General features: G+C 58.0%; 2 protein-coding genes across 4 annotated transcripts; one reads left to right on the forward strand and one right to left on the reverse strand.

Annotated features, from left to right (window-relative positions):
- Positions 1-2,514: 2,514 nt before the first annotated feature.
- RUNDC3A (RUN domain containing 3A) lies at positions 2,515-11,673 on the forward strand. Of its 2 annotated transcripts, none has more exons than XM_070389933.1 (11): positions 2,515-2,781; positions 6,388-6,503; positions 6,833-6,981; positions 7,165-7,250; positions 8,369-8,458; positions 8,579-8,659; positions 8,849-9,014; positions 9,130-9,287; positions 10,090-10,227; positions 10,347-10,453; positions 11,478-11,673. In XM_070389933.1, the coding sequence occupies exons 1-11, from the start codon at positions 2,675-2,677 to the stop codon at positions 11,618-11,620; spliced, it is 1,341 nt and encodes a 446-aa protein (XP_070246034.1). In that variant the 5' UTR covers positions 2,515-2,674; the 3' UTR covers positions 11,621-11,673. The 2 variants fall into 2 exon arrangements, with proteins under 2 accessions (XP_070246034.1, XP_070246035.1); XM_070389934.1 differs by lacking the exon at positions 11,478-11,673 and adding an exon at positions 10,878-11,015.
- A 1,007-nt stretch (positions 11,674-12,680) lies between these two features.
- SLC25A39 (solute carrier family 25 member 39) lies at positions 12,681-17,269 on the reverse strand. Of its 2 annotated transcripts, none has more exons than XM_070389936.1 (12): positions 17,123-17,269; positions 16,128-16,227; positions 15,936-15,995; positions 15,783-15,827; positions 15,406-15,515; positions 14,776-14,843; positions 14,505-14,629; positions 14,159-14,332; positions 13,740-13,849; positions 13,443-13,524; positions 13,281-13,361; positions 12,681-13,189 (listed from the first exon to the last, which is right to left on the reverse strand). In XM_070389936.1, the coding sequence occupies exons 2-12, from the start codon at positions 16,210-16,212 to the stop codon at positions 13,074-13,076; spliced, it is 1,056 nt and encodes a 351-aa protein (XP_070246037.1). In that variant the 5' UTR covers positions 16,213-16,227; positions 17,123-17,269; the 3' UTR covers positions 12,681-13,073. The 2 variants fall into 2 exon arrangements, with proteins under 2 accessions (XP_070246037.1, XP_005907750.1); XM_005907688.3 differs by having other exon boundaries at positions 15,406-15,539.
- Positions 17,270-17,616: the final 347 nt, after the last annotated feature.

Raw genomic sequence — 17,616 nt, forward strand, 5'->3', positions numbered from 1 at the left:
GATTCTCCAGGCAAGAACACTGGAGTGGGTTGCCATTTCCTTCTCCAATGCATGAAAGTGAAAAGTGAAAGTGAAGTTGCTCAGTCATGTCCAACTCTTAGCAACCCCATGGACTGCAGCCCATCAGGCTCCTCCGTCCATGGGATTTGCCAGGCAAGAGTACTGGAGTGGGGTGCCATTGCCTTCTCCGTAAAAGCAACTAAATAACAACAAAAGAGAAAATGTGGCTGAACTCAGAAAGGTGTTACTATCACCCAGAGATGGATATTGTTACTGCAGAGACTTTGCAACTCCACTTTGTGGGAGTTGAGCACGGACTCCCTGTGCTCGCTAGACAACAGACCTTTGTACCAATGACAATTACATCTTTTTTTTTTTTTTTTGACAATTGCATCTTAATGGGCAAAGGCATGAAGTTGTTATTGTTCAAATATGTATAGAAAAGATGTGTGCACATGCTGAGCAGAAGGCCCCTGCTTTTTCTGTGCAGATTATTTAGTTCTTGCTTTCCCTGGTGGCTCAGACAGTAAAGAGTCTGCCTGCAATGTGGGAGACCAGGGTTGCATCCCTGGGTTGGGAAGATCAAATTCCAGTATTCTTGCCTAGAGAATTCCATGGACAGACTAAATCTTGCTAATGTGATACTGAAAGAAGCAGATTACAACTGAATTCATATGAATTCAGAAATGACTCCATTTCTTCAAAGCCTAAACACTGGCAACATTGAACTGTATTTTTTTTTTTAACTGATGGATGGGTAGGTGGTAAAACTATAAAGAAAAGCAAGAAAATGCTCATTGCAAAAGTCTGGATAGTGGTTATCTCTCACAGGGATGGATGAAGATGAGATCTGGGAAAAGCATTATGAGAGGTCCTGTGGGGCTGGTGATGTCCTATTTCTTGATCATTGAGGCTATGACATAGCTGTGTGCTTTGTAAATATTCTTTAAGCTGCACATATGTGATTTAGATGTTCTTTCACGCATCTGATATATCTTGCAATTGAAAAGCAAAAGAACAAACATCATGATTGCCCCTGGCAATGAATCTGGAGGAAGGAAGACGAAGGTGAGGTGAGAGGGAAAAAGCAGAGAGGAGGGGCTGAAAAGACTAAGTCTGAGCCCCCAGAAGCCAAGAATTGAGGCTGAGGTTGAGTGAACAGGAGATCTGTTCTGGAGTCAGGACCTTCTCCCCAGTCCCCAGGGAGTCAGACCAAGATTGGAAATTTCTACAGGTCTTTCATCTCTTCCTCCTCTGTTTGTGCTAATGGAGGGTCCCTGCCTTCTGGTCATTTTCAGATGTGGGTATCCATCTGGATCAATGTGGAGACACTGACCAGCCACTATCGAGCAGCGTCAACCCAGAGAGTGGGCAGAGTTGGAGAATGGACATTCCCGAGGCCAGATGGAGAAACTGGGTGAAGCTCTTGTGATCAACACAGAAAGCCTTTCTGTGGGAGCTGGGGATTTCAGTGGTTGAAAGACAACAGGCTAAATAGAGGAATAGAGGAATGGAGCATGTGGGAGCAGTGATGTGAGAGAGCAACGGGTAGTATGGGAAGCTAGACTGTCCCTCTGTTTGTTTCCCCCACCTTCCCTAAAAGATGCAACCAGCACTGTAAATCAACTATATTTCAATTAAAAAAAAAAAACACGGAAAATGGATGCAACCAGCTTTTCTGGCCTTGAAGAGAGGGTTGATGGACCCTGCAGCAGTTCTAGCAGCCAAGGGGTTAATCCTCAAACCAGCTGCCTCTGGGGTGGTGTGAGGAGGTAGGACTCAGAAGCAGTTACTTGGCACCACTATGGGCATCAGCTCTACGGCTGGGAACCTCCACAGAGCCCAGGCCTTTAGCTGCCAGTCTACTCTCCACTCTGTCCCGAGGGGTTCCAGGCGCAGGGCTCCTACGGCTTATTCTGGATTCCCATCCCCCACCCTACAGCGGTGGACTCTGCCGGCTGGCGCAGACGAACCAAGCCCGGGGGCAGACAGATACGCAGTTTCCGACTGCTCCTTGGTCTCCAGGGTCTCTGAACGCAGACCTGGCCTGGCCTCGCTGGGAATGCCGATAGACAACGGGTGGGCGGAGGGGGCCGGGATAAAGGTGAGGAGAAATGAGAAGACATCTGAGATAGACACCACTAATCAGAGGTCAGAAACAAGGGAGTAGAGACGTCGGGACGCAGAGACGCGAGACGTGGGGTCCTAGGCTCTGAGCCTGGAGGTGGAGGGCAAGCCAGAAGCCCCCTTTCTTCCTTCCCATCGCTGCCTCTTCCTGGGACCCTCTAGGCGCTCCCTGAGGCCCCTTCCCCCTCCCCTACCCGCCCCCTCCAAATCCTGCACCCTCTGCGGATTGGTCCCCGGCCTGCCGGGGGGCGGGGCTCGAGGGCTTTGACGTCACCGGCCGAGGGGGGCGGGCAGCTAGGGGAGGGGGTGACGGGCCCCGGCTCAGCACCTCGGAGAGTTCCCTCCCCGGCCTTGTTTTGCTTCGGAATCGCCGCCGGGGGAGGGAGCCAGGGGGCCGGGCAACACGCGCAGCGGCTGAAGGATGGCCGTGGAGGGGTCGATGTGCCCCGGCGGGCAGAAGGCCCAGCGGTGATCCGGCGGTGGGGGGGCCGGGGCGCCGGGCAGGGTGAGGGGCAGCTGGCGGCGGCAGCAGTGGCCACACATCTGGATGGAAGCGAGCTTTGTCCAGACCACCATGGCTCTGGGGTTGTCCTCCAAGAAAGCGTCTTCCCGCAATGTGGCCGTGGAGCGCAGGAACCTGATCACCGTGTGCAGGTGGGCACCGCCGGCGGGCGGGGGTGGGGTGGTCAAGGAGAGGCAACGGGGCCTGCTGGATGCGAGGATGCACAGCAGACGCGAAGAAAAGGGAAGCAGCACAGGGTTGAGGAGCACGCGTCCGCTATCCTCAGACCCAGGCTTGGAGAGGGTCTGGAGGTCTGGTCCCTACCCTTCTAGGCCAGGCCAGGCCAGGCCTGTGCCCAGCCTGGGGCCTGGAGGGTGAGGGGTGTTTAATTGGCACTGCAGCTTCCTGTGAGAACCAGGAAGTGACATTGTCTGTGAGGGGAGGGGTGGGGAGGGCTGGCTCCCTTGCTGGGGGCGGGAGCTGGGTGGGCAGAGGAGAACTGATGGGAGAGGGGAATGAACGCCCTCCAAGCATGTCCTCACTCCCACCCCTTCCAACCTGGCCTCTGTGGGGTAGGGCTTTTCTGGGAGATTTCCCAATGCTCAAATCCTGGAGCAGGGGTGGTGCCCTCCTCCATCTCTGGGCAGTTGCAGCCCATGGCAGGGTCAACCAGGCATGTAGGTGAAGTCCTGGCATCCATCCAGTGAAGACACAGCACTGCCCCTGTGGTGGGAAGGAGTGAGGGCCTGACCACAGAAGCTGGGTTCTCCCAGGTTCAAGGGGAAGAGATTGGGAGGGCCGAGCCCTTGGTTCCCAAGGGTGGGGTTGTCGCAGTGTTGGGAAGACTTGCCCGCTTTCTTGGGGCCCAGAAAGTGAACCTTCCCACTCCCCAGCCCTGCAGTGGCTCACTCTCCCTGCCCTGAAGCCAGGAATGACCAGTCCTCACCCCCTACCTGCACTCTTCTCCCCCTTGGAGCCCCCTGCCAGCTGCCTTCTCCACCTGCAATCTCTCCTCTGCCCAACGCCACCTCTGAGGGCTCAGCTGTCTTCCCTTGCCAGACCCACCTGCCTGCATACCAGTCTTGGTCCTGCTCCTTCCCCCAGGGATCAGTGCCCACCTGATGCCCTGGGTCAGTCTCCTATAACTCTCCCAGGTTCTTGGGTGCACACTCAGCTCTACTACGTCTGTCTCATACCATTATATCCCCAGTGCCTAGCATGGTGCTGTGCACACATGACCTCTGTAAAAATGCCTGGAACGTTAGAGAAGGAATGAGTGTGGCAGTGGCCCAGCCCAAATGCAGGCCTCTGCCTCCATGCTCACCTCCCAGGCCCTGCCAGTGTAAAACACAGACGGTCCTGGGTTCAGGCTCTTCTTCAGTTATTAGCTGTACCACCTTGTGGAAGTCTCCTAACCACTCTGAGCCTTGGGTGTCTCACCATCTCCATCGTAGATGTAACAGTCACACCAAGGAATGGTCATGACACGATGCATGTTGGAACCTAGTACAGTACCTGGCACATGAAAACAGCCTGTTCCGATGCCATCCTTCCTGTCCCTCTCATCTTTCTTGAGCTCCTAGGTTCTTCTTCCTTCTCTTGCCTTCCAGGACAGCTGGGACTGTTGAAAGTGTAGGGAAGAGACAAACGCCCCTGGGCCTCAGCTGTAGAAGCAGACATTCTGGGGGACTGGAAGTGGGGTTAGAGCTGGAATGTGAGGGACAGAGTTGGCAGGGGGGATTGGGAGCATGACAGAGGCTCAGAAACCCCTCCGGCCCCTGCCGCCTCATCACAGTCACGTGGTTTGCCTCCAGCTCCGGGAACAGTTCCCTTTAGCAGGCCGAGGGCTCCCCTGGGCCCTGGTTGCCCTGTCTCCATGGTAACCTGCAGCAGCCACTGCACCTCTGAGCAGGGAACACACCATGGGGCTCCTGGGGGCAATGACCAGCACCACAGCACCCCTGAGGACAGATGGCAGATGGCTGCCATGCTGAAACCAGCCACAGGCCCCCACTGAGGTCTGACCCAAATGACCAGAAGACATCACAGGAGCAGGGCTGTATAATAAAGTCCAGATAATGGCCTAAACACAGACTCCTTCTGGCTATGCCATTAATGGCCCAGTACTTTACCACCCCTGCCCCATGGCTTGCTCACTCACCTTCTCCCAGACTTTTCCCAGAATTTGAACCAAAATTTGATGAGACAGGTACTATTATTCTTGTTTACACCTGGGGAATATGGGCCTTGGAGAGACTGAGTGACGTGTCCAAGGCCACAAAGGCACCACCAGGACACAGGATTTGAGTCCATCCAGGCTGCCTCCCTTGGTACAACCCCAGCACTGACCTGACTCTTATCTCAGGCCAGACCAACTCAAAGGAAGGGAGTGAGGTCTGTGGGCTTAGTTGTGCCATTGGCCTAGAGCCTTGGAGGCCAGTGTTTGAGGGCTGGAGCACGGAGTGGAGGACAGAGTGTGGAGGAGGCAGGGGCTGCTTGGGGCCTCACTGATCCTGACATCCACCAGGAGGCCCCAGAAAGAGCAAGGGCATTGGGATCAGACATACTTGTTGACGCCTCACAAGTGGTGTAACTTTGAACAGATCAGGCAATCTCTTAGACCGTTCAGTTATCTTATCTGTAAAATCGGGGTGATGGTGATACTAAGAGGACCTTCCTCCCAAGGCTGTCGGGATAGATGAAATGACATACAGAGTATAGCGCTGGCACATTACAGGACTGGATGAGCTTAGAGAAAGAAGGATGGTTCCAAGCAGCCCCCATGTCCCTGGATACATCCCCCCTGCTGTACCACCCACAGAGGGGCCATGATGGGATGCTGGGAACCACGTCCTCATCCCTGCCCCACCCCACTGCAGCGATGGCAGGTGGAGACTGCAGGCGTAGGGACTGCAGAGGGAGCCCAGGCTCTGGGTGGATTGGAGGGAGGGTGGGGGCTGCTGGGCTCCAGTCTCTCAGCCCCATTGGCTTCCCTTGGCTTCTTTCCTCTCTGAGAGGCCAGGTGTCCAGGCCCTCAAGCCCCCTTCTAGAGATGCTGCCAGTAACCCCTCCCACCCACTGTGTGTGTCAGACCCGCACCCTGCGCCTCCCCCAGCCCAGCTCTGCACTGCCTGGTTCTGGGCAGCTGGTGTGTGGGTGGCCGAGCTAGGAAGGAAAAGGGGGAAGGGGAGCATCCGTGTGCTGGGGGTCCACCTGGCCACCCATCCATGCCCACGCTCCATGTGCTTGGTGCAACTCACATGCTCTGGCACAGGTGACCCCACCCCCACCCCAGAAGGGACTGGAGACGTTCTAGCAATGGCAGAAGGCAGCTCAGGACAGGGGCACAAAGCAGCTCCCACCTCCGAGCCAACCCCCACCCTTCTCTGACAGAGAGAATGCAACTCCAAAGGGTGGGTGATCAGGAAGAGGCTCTGGGCTGGCCCCCTGGCTCTAAGCGCCTCATCCTTCTACCTGTTGTTTCATCCCCTCTCATACCTTGTTCCTGAAGCTTCCCTTCTCTGCCTGTCACCTCTCCATCACCCACTCTGTCAATCAATCTCCCATCTGCCACCCTACTCACTCACATCACAGCCCCTCTCTGGTCACTACAGCCTCACTTGTCCCCCACCCTCTTTCCCTCTGCCTCCCTACCACATCCATGCTCCTGGTGATCTCTTCTTATCCTGCCTTTTACCCCCATTACCCTGTCTTCTCACCTGACACCCCACTGCCCCTTCTCCCTCCCTCTCACCCAGGTTCTCCGTGAAAACCCTGCTGGAGAAGTACACAACGGAGCCCATCGATGACTCATCCGAGGAGTTTGTGAATTTTGCAGCCATCTTGGAGCAGATCCTCAGCCACCGTTTCAAAGGTGGGTCCAGGTTCCTGTCCCCTATTGCTCCCAGCTACCCCCTTCTGATCTACTCTGTGGCTGTCTGAACCCCATCATTGACCCTGGTCCCAATTCTAGATCATGCACAGAAGCTCAAGCACAGAGCTGGGAAGGGGGGGCACAATACAAGGGGTACCCACAAGCCCCAGCAGTGAGCCTTGTGTGTATATGCATGTGTGGGTATGTCTGTTTGGGGTAGGCGTGATGCATGTGCATGGCTGCTTTTATTTATGCATGTGGATGCCCCATTACATGGACCCTCTCCAAACTCCCTGGTCTTGCTGAGCCCGCTCCCTGCCCTGGCTCAGCCTGTGCCCCAGCAGGTCCGGTGAGCTGGTTCAGCTCAGATGGGCAGCGAGGCTTTTGGGACTACATCCGCCTGGCCTGCAGCAAAGTGCCCAACAACTGTGTGAGCAGCATTGAGAACATGGAAAACATCAGTACTGCCCGGGCCAAGGTGAGGGGCCTGCAGCGGGCAGGAGGGCAGCTGCCCCCTCCTCTGGATACAGAGGGGCTGCTTGCTCCTTGGTCCTCGCCCCAGCCCACAGGCACTGGGGAGAAGGGCCACAGGAGGTCCAGACCCAGGGGCACACACGTGGGTCCCTCTGGGGCAGCCGGTAAAAGTGAATGTGTTTTCCAGGGCCGGGCATGGATCCGGGTGGCACTGATGGAGAAACGCATGTCGGAATACATCACCACAGCCCTGCGGGACACTCGGACCACCAGGTCAGACCCCCTCAATCAGTGTGGACCACAAGTCTCAGGGTGTACATTCATTGCCTAAACACGTTTGATCCTTAAGTTGCCACAGCAACCTTCAGTATCTGGACTACAACTACCAGCATGCACTGCTAGTTTCCCTCTCCCAGACCATCCACCCGTCAGCTGGGCCAGCCCTTCCCAGAACACACTTTCAGCACCACCATCATCTCTTCCAAGTCAAGTTCATTATCCCCCATGACCCCAGTGCTGGTCTCACACACACAGCTCTGGACAAGCCTCAACTATGTATTATTTTACTTGTTGGCCTCGTTCCATGACCTATAGCACACAGCTCTACCTGCTCTGCAAACAGCAGCAGTACTGTACTTGCTACCCATGGACTACAGAGTTCCGGTCCGTGCACTGTGGGTCTGCAGAGACATTGGGTCTGGGAGGCAGGGTCACAGGCAAGATGTGCCAAAGGGGAAAATGGGTACAGTGGGGCCATGTGCTTTGTTACCCACCACGTGGTCACACCCAACCTGATGTTTTTAGCTGCACTGTATCTCTGGTGTGTCCTCACATTTCAGGATTCACATTATTTTTAAAAATCGACTGTATGCCAGAATACTTCCCTGGTAGCTCAGATGGTAGAGAATCTGCTTACAATGCAGGAAACCTGGGTTCTATTCCCGGGTCGCGAAGATCCCCTGGAGAAGGGAATGGCAACCCACTCCAGTATTCTTGCCTGGAGAATCCCATGGACAGAGGAGCCTGGTAGGCTATAGTCCATGGGGTTGCAAAGAGTGGGACACGACTGAGAGACTAACATTTCACTATATGCCAAGCACTGTTTAGGACTTGTTTCCTGATTTTAAGGATCTGGGTGACTCTGTACTTGGTGGAGAAGGGGTAGTTCAGAGGGATGGAGGTCGAATCTCCCGGGACACGCGTTTTAATAGGTGGGAGACACAGGCGCTATCCCCAGTGGGCCCCAGCCTGAGGAGGAGACACAGTGAGGGGTGAGCAGGAAAAAAGACACCTCCTTCCTCCCGGCAAGGTTTGTGATAAACCAACAGAAGCCCTGAGGTGTGGGGCTCCTTGGGAAGACTACATTGCCGGTACCTCCCTCCTCCCCACAGACGCTTCTACGACTCAGGAGCCATCATGATGCGGGAGGAAGCCACGGTCCTCACTGGGATGCTGATCGGACTGAGCGCCATAGACTTCAGGTGGGGTCTGGGTGGCGGTGGCGGTCGCCGTGACCGTGGGATTGGGGTTGTTTCTCTGCGAAAGTCCACACTCCCATCCTCTCATACCTGCCCCCTACCCTGTGGCTGCTCTGCCTCCAGCTTCTGCCTAAAGGGCGAAGTGCTGGACGGGAAGACCCCCGTGGTCATCGACTATACGCCCTACCTAAAGTTCACTCAGAGGTGAGCAGCCCGATTGTTACGGAGGTGGGTGGGTGCGGACAGACAATCGCCCTGAGGGGTGGGGATGGCGGCCGGGAGGCAAGCGGTCTGGGCATCATGCCGCCCCCCTCCCCGCCCCCCGCCCCCGGCCCAGGAGGCTTGTCGGTGTAACTGTGTAACCTTGGCTGTGTAACTGCTTCCTCCCTCAAGCTACGACTACTTGACGGACGAGGAGGAGCGGCACAGCGCCGAGAGCAGCACGAGCGAGGACAACTCGCCCGAGCACCCGTACCTGCCGCTCGTCACCGACGAGGACAGCTGGTACAGCAAGTGGCACAAGATGGAACAGAAGTTCCGCATTGTCTACGCGCAGAAGGTGCGCGGCGCGCGGTGTGGGCGGGGCGTGAGCGGGGCGAGCCGGGCAGAAGGCGGGGCGGGCGGCCGCGGGGACCCCCTTCTTTCGCCGCCCGGGCTGAGCCGGCGCCCCGCAGGGCTACCTGGAGGAGCTGGTGCGTCTGCGCGAGTCGCAGCTGAAGGACCTGGAGGCGGAGAACCGGCGGCTGCAACTACAGCTGGAGGAGGCGGCGGCGCAGAACCAGCGGGAGAAGCGGGAGCTGGAAGGCGTGATCCTGGAGCTCCAGGAGCAGCTGTGAGTGCCGCCGTCGCGGCCCTGACCCCGGTCCCCCGCCACCCCGACCACATCGCCCCCGCTGACTCTAACATCACCTTTCCTGATACCATCCACCAACATCAGACCACTGAGCCCGATACCACCACCCTGAGAGCCCCCTCCCCGGGCAACCTAGCTTTATTCTCAACATTAAGACCCGCCCCACCCCCTCCCCCACCCCCGCCCCAAGCCGGCTCCCACTTCATCCTCAGCTACGCGACACCAGCTAGAATGGCCACTCAGCAGTACTCCTGGGATTCCGGCACTACAGGAGCCCCAATATTACTCACAAGCATCTCTAATTAATAGTATTCAACGCCCTTCAACATGATTGCATCATTCCCTCTGTTCAACACATCTGAACAGCAATGTAGGCCCACTGAGCATTATCAGGCACAGTGACCCCAACCTCACTTCTACCCATCCTTCTAACAGTTCCTCTTTAAACGTTTTCATCACCTGAGGCCTCTCAGCCTGATCCCCTGACACCCCATTATTCTTCATGATCCCTGCCCTGCTCTGCAACCCCCTGCCCACCACCCTGACTCCACATCTCATTATTCCGCTAAACCTCAACATAAGTGCACTAATTCCTATCACCCCTGTGACCCCCCAGTACACTCCACTGACTCCCAGGATCTGCCCCACTGACTCTCAACATTCGCAATGTTTCTGCCACCCAGGTTTCAATCCTAGCCCCTCCCCGCACCTCTCTCTGAGCCCCTCTTCCCCACTTCTGCTCCCTCTTCCAGCCAGGCCTGACCCCCCCTCCCCATCCCAGGACAGGTCTGATCCCTGGTGACCACGCTCCCCTGGCCCAGGGTTCCAAGGACCTCACCACACGCCTGGTCAACCAATGGCCATCACTGGGCACACTCAGTGGGGCCGAGGGTGCCAACAACCCCAAGCTCTACCGGAGGTAAGCCCCAGCCAGACTCAGCCTGGGCTCAGTGCTGGTCCCGCCTCTCCTACAGAAGAGGGGCGCTAGGAGCTGTGGGCCTCTGTCCGCCCACTGGCTCTCTCTCTGCTTTGTCACAGACACAGTTTCATGAGCACGGAGCCCCTATCTGCTGAAGCCAGTCTAAGCTCAGACTCTCAGCGCCTGGGAGAGGGCAAGCGGGACGAGGAGCCCTGGGGCCCCATCGGTGAGCCCCCCAATCCAGCACCCAGTACCCACTCCAGAAGGGCTGAGGCCAGGCCTTGGGGCTTGTAGTCAGGCCCTAGCCATTTCCCTCATTCACTCCACCCTGCCTGGGAGCTTAGCACAGCAACTGAGAGCTTGGTTTGGGGTATCAGGCAGACCCTGGCACAAATCCCAGCCGTGACTTCTCTGGTCATGGGAGCTTGGTCATTGAGTCCACCTTGCTGAGCCCTTCTTATCTGTAAAATGGGGGTGCTGATTAGAACAGTCACCAGTGTTGGCAAATGGTGAGGGCCCCATTACATCCTCAAAGGCCCCACAAAGGCCCTACAGATCCTTCGGGAGTTCTCTAACTATTTTGCTCTTATTTCCTGCGCTCTATGAACCAGTTGCCTGACCATTGTTTCCCCCTTCTCTTTGGCTGCCAGGAAGCTCAGAAACAAATTAGTGGCTCCCTTCAAGCGAATGTCCAGGACTTCAACGCATGCATTTTGTGTTGCCCTCCCTCCTTGGCTTCACCTGGCTTTCCCACCCTAGTTTCCCTGGTGCCTGGACCGCCTGTCTTTTCTTTCTAAAATCCACACCGCACTGGATGACCCTAGAACTTCTTTGAGACGAGGCAGGCTATGGACCGTGGAACCCCGCCACACTGTGTCTGTGATTGTCCGTGTGTCTGTCTCCCCACCAGACTGTGAGCTCCGTGAGGGCAGGGACCGTGTCTCGTCCGCTCTCTGTATCCCCCGCACTTGGAACCGAACAAGTGCTCACCACGTGTTTAATAAACGGACAAAGAGACGATGAACCCTCAGGGGGAGACAGAGACAGAAAGTGACGATTCCAATACAGTGTCTGTCCCCAGCTCTGTGCATGACAGCGCCAGGTGCTGTTCCCGGGCTTCACTGCAAAAGGCCAGCACTCCAGGAATGAGGGTCTCCTGGCGGGTGACCCGAGGGCTGTCCCTTCGCTGCCTGCACCCGAGCACCGCCCACCACTCACTTGCGGAGGCCTCACCCGCCCTCTCTCCCCAGGGAAGGACCCCACGCCCTCCATGCTGGGCCTCTGCGGCTCCCTGGCCTCCATCCCCAGCTGCAAGTCCCTGGCGAGCTTCAAATCCAACGAGTGCCTGGTGAGCGACAGTCCCGAGGGCAGCCCGGCACTGAGCCCCAGCTGAGGAGCGGCGTGGGCAGCGCCAGCCCCACCTGCTGCCCTTCCTCAGAGCCTCCCCAACCCAGGCCACCCTCCAGAGAACGCTGCCACTCAGCCAGGAGTCTCTCTGGAGACACCCTTTGCTTCTAGCCCAGTTCAGCTTCTTGCCCACGGAGGCCGGAGCTGCAGAGGGAGGCCGCTGGGGCTGAGAGGCAGGGGCACCAAGGCCACGGGGAGCCCTCAGGAAGCTGCTTCTTCCGGTGACCCCGATGCCTGGTTAGCTCCCAGCTGGACTCTCCTTCGCTCATCACCCCACCCTCCTCGGGCTGGCGGCCCAGCCTCAGCAGCCCCACCTCCCATGCCTCTTTCGTCTGCCCCTGTGTATGCCCTGGAGTCACTCCTTTCTCAGCCCCCTGGCTGGGGGCGGGGGGCAGCTATGAGGGTATCAGGCAAATAAAAACCAGAGGACTGAGGGCGGCCTTGTCTGTGGAGGGGCTGGGACAGGGGGCCCGCTCCTGAGGTTGGCAGAATGTGGTGGAGTTAGTGCTGGGCCCACAACCAGGTGATGCTGGACCCGCTAAACCCTAGGAACAGACTGGTTGGAATAATTCAGGGAGCGGGTGGCTTTTGGTATGAAGTGTCTGAAATAGTAGGCCAGCCCAGGGAAACACCAAAATGTGTTAAGGGCCCCTTGGATAACTCATCTACCCCAGGCAGAGAAGATGTTGGACATCCTGGGCAGGGAGTTGGAGGTGGGGCAGAGATGGAGAAGGCAAGCCCTGGCAGGGCCCCATTTCCCACCCATTATCCCGAGCAATTCCGCTTCGGCCTACAGGTCCAGACTCTTCCGTTAGGCCAAAGCCTGGCACTGAAGCCACCTTCCTTCCTGGGTTATCACTTAAGTGTGCCCTTGGGTAAAGGTCTCACCCCCACCACTTCTCATAACATCGCAGGAGGGCTCCTCTACAGGGATGCCACCTGGTCAGCCAAAGCCAACGTCAAGGTCCCTTCCAGGCCTCTTCTGTGCAAATCGCTCACCAAGCCCTGTTTTCCCACCCACCCCAGACACCTCCTGCAATCACAAGCACTGGAAAGAAGTTTATCATCTTTAGACTCAACAAACTAACAGGGGTGGATGCAGACTACACCAGCCCAGGGTTTTGTGGCTCCTAGAGACAAGCTCACTTACAGCAAACCCACAGGGAAAGGAGGGGAGAAGTGAGCAGATTTGGTCTTGAACTTGAGGGGACAAAGTGATGATTCTCAGGGCCGGGGAATGGGGAAGAACAGGAAGCAGTTGGGGTTGGGGGGGTGCTCTGGGTGGGTGCAGAGGGGCATTCCCCTACCCCTGGGGCTGAGTGGGGAGGAAAGAGAAATGAGCCCCTCCCCTCAGTGCTGAAGGAAAAGGCACTTGGCTCAGTCTCCTCCTGCCCCACCCTGTCCGTGGAAGAGGCAGGGTCCTTGTCCCCTCACTCCTTTCAAGGGCTCAGAAGCTGTTCCCTGTTGAGCCTCTGGAAGAAGTTTTTGCCGAACTCATAAGTGCTGATCATGATGGCGCAGGAAGGGGCGGCCTTGATGATCCTCGGGAGGAAGCCTGCAGTCACGGGGGGAGGCTAGGGTCAGAGGTCGAGTCCCAGGGAGCACCAACTTCACCAGGGTGTGGACATACACACAAAGACGCCCACCTGCAAAGAGGCCCCTGGTGCCTGACTCGGCCAGGATCCTCCGTAGCAGCAGCCAAGTGGAGTCGGTGTTCAGGGGCATCACTGCAAATCCAGGCCCAGTAAGACCCCGCTGGGCACCCCCAACCCCGCCTGCCCTGCCCCACACTAGCCAGGGCTCCTCACCTCTCAGAGCCTCCACTGCTCCTAGTGCGACCTGGCGTTGAGTCTTCACCACGTCGAAGGGTAAAGTCAGGGTGGCCGCCACCTGGTGGGGTGGGGACAGGCTTGTCTCCATTCCCAGAACCCTCATCCCTTGCATCCAACCAGGGCCTCCTGGCCTTAGCTAGAATATCACTAGGGGAATGGAGTGAGCATACCCCTGGACAGGCACGCAAAGATTCTTTTCCAGAACATCTCCAACAACCCTTTGGTCACTTCAAGCACACATCAATGGCCTCACTCCCAGCATGATCAACTCACCATCCCTGAGATGCCGCCAGCGACAAAGCTGATGCCCACGGAGGTCTGGTCCTTTGGCCTGAGCCCGCTCAGCCAGCTCTTCACCAGCTCATAGTTGAACCAGTACAGAGCTTGGGGGCATGGGGGTGCACTCGTTAGAGACTGGGAGGGCAGTGGGGTAGGCGCAGACCTCCCATCTCCCACGGACCTACATCACAACTACTCCCTCCCAATTATGAAGCCTGCATGCTATGTGCCACTGGATTTCACAGGCCCTGGGCAGGAAGCGTCTCATGAAAACGTGGGGCCCACTTCACACGTGAGATGGATACTCATGGCTCAGAGAAGTTACATGACTTATAGATTAGTAGTAGCAAAACTGGGCTTTAGTTGTAGTCCTTCTAGGGCCCCTCCTCAACCCCTGCACTCCAGGTGCCTACCTGAGAAGGGCACATCCCGAAGGGCAGTGGGACCCCAGCCCAGCCAGAGTGAGCGCCAGCCACCCTGAGCCACAGCTGCTCGGACACAGGTGCCCAGCTCCCGGTATGATAGATGCTGAGCCTGCAGCTTTGTCCGCACCAGCTCTAGGGGGCTGATCACAGTCACGGTGCCCACTGCGGGGAATGGGAAGATGGGTCAGCTCACAGGTCCCAGTGGCAGCCCTCCCAGAGTCTGGGGGCCTTGAACATCCCCCCACCCCAAGGCTGGCATAGGTTGGGAGTCTGGACTGGGCTCCTGCACGGGGGGATGGTCAAAGGGAGATGGCGGGCCCAGGGCTGTGCTCACGGCGGGCCAGTGCGCCAGCCACCATGGGAGCGTAGAGGTCAGAGGTCAGGGCTCGACCACACAGGAAGGCCTTGAGTTGGTCATAGGCGGTGAAGTAGGCGGCAGTGGCTGGCACAGTCATCACCCTGGGGGTGTGTATAGGTTAGGCAAAACTCTCCAAAGCTCCCAAACCTCCCAAGGTTCCCTGGCCCCACTCAGCCAGCCAACATTGGGAGTAAGAGGTCGGAATGGGGGGATCGGGGGAGGTAAGCCGCAGAACTGGGGTGCTCACAGGGTGGCTGGGAGGCCGCTCCACAGGGTCCTGGTACCCTCATGTCGCACAATCTTCACAAAAGCATCCTGGTCATGCAGACAGCAGCCCAAAAGGAGGAAGGATGAAATGAACAAGGCTCGTGGCAGGGGTGGCCCAGGCTGGGTCCTCCCAACGCCCTTGCTTCTACCCAGGAGCCCTTCGGGCCTGCACACGTGTAACTCCCTAACTGACTCCAGACAGACTCCTACTTGGGCTTCCCAGGTAGTGCTACTGGTAAGAATACGCCTGCCAATGAGGGAGACATAAGAGACGTGGGTTCAAGCCCTGGGTTGGAAAGATAACCTGGGACAGGAAAGAGCAACCCACTCCAGTACTGGTGCCTGGAATACTCCATGGGCAGAGTAGCCTGGTGGGCTACAGTCGATGGGGTCTCAAAGAGTCAGACACAACTGAGCATGGAACAGGAGAGACTCCTAATCACCTTTCAAACCTCGTGAAGGCCCTGCCCGCTCAGGGGAGCGCTTCCCAAAATGAACTAGCCATCTCTACGTGCTTTAGGCTACCCACTGTTTTCTGGGTCTGCTGCCCTACCAATCTGTATCCCTCCGAATGCCTATAGACCCATCCAGGGGCACAGCTGCTCCTCACCATGGTACCAGTGAAGCGAGTGGGGTCCTGAAACCAGGTGGCACAGCGGGCACCATTTGGGCACAGGTAGAGGGGCTCTAGGACACCATTGCAGTACAGGAGGCACTTCCCTGTGGATCGGAGAGAGGAGGGCACTGGGGAAGGGGTGGGGGCATCAGAAAGACAGGGCCCTGGAACCTCACAGGGAGGTGGTGAGCTCCCATCCCTGGAAGGAGCCTGGGGTCCCTGGGTGGACATTCTAGTGTAGGACAGAGAGCTGGCTGATAAGATCTAGAAGTGTGTGCCAGTCCACAGCTGTGAGGCCCCCATGTGCCCTGAGAGACTGGGACACTCCCTCCCCTGAACCCTTACAGGCTCACCGTGGTGCGGGCACTCACATTTGGCGTAGGAGAGGCTCCATAGTCTGGAGGGAGGCATTAGCTCTAAAACACAAGACGGTACCTCAAGTCAGAAGTGTCCCCCACCTGCCCCCAGGCACCCCATCCCTGGGGAACCCTGTACCCCCATTGGCTCCAAAGTCAGACACTCACCACTGGCCACTGAGGGGCGCTGAGACTGCAAGCGTACCTTCACCACATCCAGGGGGGTCACTAAGGGAGAAGGGCAGGACTGGAGGCTCCTTCAGGACCCCTCCCTGAGCCCTCATCCACAGCCAAGTCACTTGTCAACGTCTGGTTGGCCCAAGCCCCCAGCTGCTCCCACCCCACCTTCCCAGGTCTTACTGAAGAGGGAGGTGACCACAGCCCCCGCGCCGGATGCCACCATTTGTTGGAGAGGGCTGATGCCCCCTGGGTCCTGGTCAGCCATCTTGTAGCTTCAGTTCTGAAAAGCAAGTGTCAACTAGAGCAAAAACCAGAGTCAGGAAGGGGAAGAAAGGAAGCAGGGGTGCCTGGGGACACTACGGGGACTCTCACCCCATTCACTCACTGAGCATGAGTTTCTCACAACCACTTTCTAAAGCAGTTATTCTCAGCTTCACTTTGCTGGGGGCGTGGGGGTGGGGAACATACTCAGAGAGGTGAGTTGACCGGGCCAAGGTCATACTGGGAATAGTCAGCAAGGAAACTGGGAGAGTCACCCATCAGTTAATGGACATTAACGGCCCACCGCCATTCCCTCTCCCTCGCCACACCGGCATACTGTGATCCAGTTCAGTGCAGGTGCCCTGGCAGGCCTGGGGACCAACGATCAAAGCGCCTGAGCCGCCCCCAACTCCAGCGCCCAGGCCCGAGATGGGTGCATGCCAGCCTCGAGTCACGCACACAGCGTGGAGAGGTGAGGCCGCGCGGCGAGGGAAAGGTAACAAATCTGAGGGCGGCGAAGGGTCCATCCCCTTTCCTGGGACTGAAGGTGAGGACTCCCAGACCTCCCCCGCACCCGTCCTCTCGAGGCCCGAAGGGCTAGGCCCCGGGTCCGAAGGGTAAAGACAAATTTCTCTGCTTTCTCTTGCGAGCGGGGGCGGTGGCGTGGGGGTGGGGGTAGGCTAGGCCGAAAGTGCTAGAAGTAGGGATAGGACGACAAGATCGCTCTTCACCCCTCAGAGACATTCTGTTCCGACTCCTCGCGCAGGGAGCGCCGGGTGGGGCCGACTAGGTCGGCCCGCGACTCCCGGCCCCCAGCCCAGGCCCGCCCGGCTCAGGCTCCCTCGGACCCCTAGGAACCCAACTCCCGCCTCTGCCTCCCGCTTGGCCCTCAGCCTTGGTCCAGTCCCGCCCACCTGGCTCTAGGCCGGTGCTCGAGCGGCGCGGTGCCCGGGGCCGGGCGGACCCATAGCGGCTCCGCCGCCGGTGCGGGCTCCGCGCGCGCTCACTCGGCACCGAGGCCGACTCGGAAAGCTGCCGAGCTCGCCCCGCCCCGGGTTGGCCCTGTGAGGCCCCGCCCCCCGGGCCGACCGACCGTTTGCCCGGAGTGACGCCGTCCCGCCCACTCGCGGCCTCCTCCCAGTCCCGCGCCAGCCTGAACCCGCGCGGCTGATGCCCAGCCCCGCCCGCGCGCCAAGGTCGCGTGTCTCCATGCCGCGCTCGACCTGGCGGCAGGGCTGTACTCGACAACTTATTGTCCCAAACACCACCCCACCATTACCCCGGCAGAGCGCTGCTCCCGCAAACTTTCCAGACGAGCATAGGTAAAGCACTCCCCCGGTTTTCTTCATTCGCGGGCCAGAAGAGATTTGAATCAATTCTTCCACGATCGCGAGGGCGATCAGATAGT

The sequence above is a fragment of the Bos mutus genome, chromosome 19 (assembly GCF_027580195.1).
Source record: "Bos mutus isolate GX-2022 chromosome 19, NWIPB_WYAK_1.1, whole genome shotgun sequence".
NCBI classification, from domain to species: Eukaryota; Metazoa; Chordata; class Mammalia; order Artiodactyla; family Bovidae; genus Bos; species Bos mutus.